At 56.5% G+C, this 2,366-nt stretch overlaps 1 protein-coding gene across 1 annotated transcript; it reads left to right on the top strand.

Annotated features, from left to right (window-relative positions):
* Nucleotides 1–611: 611 nt before the first annotated feature.
* LOC117845689 (ethylene-responsive transcription factor FZP) lies at nt 612–1,906 on the top strand. The gene has a single exon (XM_034726755.2). The coding sequence runs from the start codon at nt 709–711 to the stop codon at nt 1,591–1,593; it is 885 nt and encodes a 294-aa protein (XP_034582646.1). The 5' UTR covers nt 612–708; the 3' UTR covers nt 1,594–1,906.
* The last annotated feature ends 460 nt before the right edge of the window (nt 1,907–2,366 follow it).

Below are 2,366 nucleotides of genomic sequence, written 5' to 3'. Positions count from 1 at the left end.
GGCATCTTTTCATAATCTCATTAGTTTGCGACACTCGGTACTCAGCACAGAATCATCACTACGTGCAAGGCAATATGTCTTGTGTAGGACCCAATTAAAGAGTTAATGTATATTGTTTTTCTTTTGAGCCTATTATATATATTTTTTTATTTCGGGCCCCCCCTCTTGGCCACTATAGCTACAACATTTGAAGCATGCCATGTCTAGGATGTGATACTGATTAACTTGCAAGCATGTAGCATTGATTTTTCATAAATGAAGTGTGTGGAACTGACTAAGGAGATGAGGGAACATTCCAACAATTCTTTTCAATACTAGCACACATTTGCCACAACATTCCTTCCACTGGTCCTAAGGTTGGTTAGGGCACACAAATCCAAACACAACACTTGGAGAGAAGAGAACGGAGATGCATACAAACCAAGCTTCCAGTCCTTCCTCTCCCTCCTGGAATTAAACAAGTGCAGTGCAGGGCATGCATGTCACCCCTGCCATCTCATCATCTCATCTACAGTGCCTGCCCTCCTCTCCTTTCCCTCCCAAAGGACACCTCCAAGCTCCATTTAAATAGCACCCCTCCCTCCCTCCCTTGTGACCACTACCACACTACACAAAAACCTCAACCGAGCAGTCAAGCTGCTATAGGTGTAGCTCTCAGTCTCTCACAGCCACTACAGCAGCTAAAGCCTAGCTCATCACACTCCTGCCATGAACACTCGAGGCAGTGGCAGCAGCAGCGGTGGCAGCAACCAGACCCTCATGGCGTTCTCCGAGCAGAAGCCGGCGTCGGGCCAGCCGCAGCCGTCCCCGCCGTCGTCGCCGAGCGAGCGGCCGCCAGCGGGGCGCGGCCGCCGGCGCGCGCAGGAGCCCGGGCGGTTCCTGGGCGTTCGCCGGCGCCCGTGGGGCCGGTACGCGGCGGAGATCCGCGACCCGACGACCAAGGAGCGGCATTGGCTGGGCACGTTCGACACGGCGCAGGAGGCGGCGCTGGCCTACGACCGCGCCGCGCTGTCGATGAAGGGTGCGCAGGCGCGCACCAACTTCGTGTACACGCACGCGGCGTACAACTACCCGCCGTTCCTGGCGCCGTTCCACGCGCAGGCGCCGTCGTCCCTGCAGTACGGGCAGCACGGCGGCGCGCCGCACATTGGCTCGTACCACCACCACCACTACCAGGCCTCGGCAGGCGGCGCCGGCTCCTCCTCGTCGTCGGGGGAGTGCTCGGCGCCGGCGGCCGTGGATCGCGCCGACGGGACGCTGCTGATGGACCGCAACGGGCACGACTTCCTGTTCGCGAGCGCGGACGACAGCTCCGGGTACCTGAGCAGCGTGGTCCCGGAGAGCTGCCTCCGGCCGCGGAGCAGCGCGGCGGCGGTGGAGGACCTGCGGCGGTACTCGGACGCGGACGCCTACGGGATGGGGATGGGCCTCCGGGAGGACGTGGACGACCTGGCGCAGATGGTGGCCGGGTTCTGGGGCAGCGCCGGCGGCGACGCGGACCAGCTGTGCGGGTTCCCGTCCGGCGGCGGCGACATGGTGGCGTCGTCGCAGGGGTCCGACGGCTACTCGCCCTTCAGCTTCCTCTCCCACTGAATTCTGAGCCGCCGGGTAGTTTGCGTTGCTCAGCTCAATTAGTTTGCTTGTGATGATGATCGATCTTGATCAGTGCCCTGTTTCTTTCGAGAGCTCGATCAGTGAGTGAGTAGTATAGTAGTGTTAGCATTTAGCATCATCAGCAGCAGTAGAGCAAGATGATCTAGTGGCTTGGCGCCCTAGCTTGTTCATGTACTTTTAGGCTCTTCTTCAGTCGTCTTCTAGTACTACTAGTACGTATACGTTACGTACCGAGTTTCATCTTCCATGCATGGATCATGGATGATTAGTCAGTAACTAATTTCTAGCTTCACGATCAAGTTTGTTTGTTTTTCCAAAGTTCAGCTCGATCATCGAGCACTGAATTTGCTTGCTTGCTGCTTCATTGGAAACCATTCGGAGGAAACGAGCAGTATAATAATAGAGATTAGCAGAGAGGGCGCGGCCGGCAAGCCGGTTGCAGTTGCAGCATGTACGTGTCTGACGAGTGACCTGCTGCAGAAGGCCAGGAGAATGCGCAGCTCGGAGAAACGGATGTTACCAGCCGGTCGGATTCAGTCGTTCAGACGCGAGGAACATGGCAAGTACAGAAAAAGTTTGGGTGGAAAAGGTGAGCATGCAACAGGGTGGGACAGCTCAACGGAAAGCTCCACGATACTTGCTTGGGGTGCCGATTCCAGTGTACGTCAGGGTCGGATCACGCGTTTAACGTACATACCTGTGCAGTGTTTGCACACTGCAACGAAACAAAATATAACTGATTTAGACTTGTG

The sequence above is a fragment of the Setaria viridis genome, chromosome 2 (assembly GCF_005286985.2).
Source record: "Setaria viridis chromosome 2, Setaria_viridis_v4.0, whole genome shotgun sequence".
NCBI lineage: Eukaryota > Viridiplantae > Streptophyta > Magnoliopsida > Poales > Poaceae > Setaria > Setaria viridis.
This window is presented reverse-complemented; position numbering and strand designations above follow the sequence as displayed.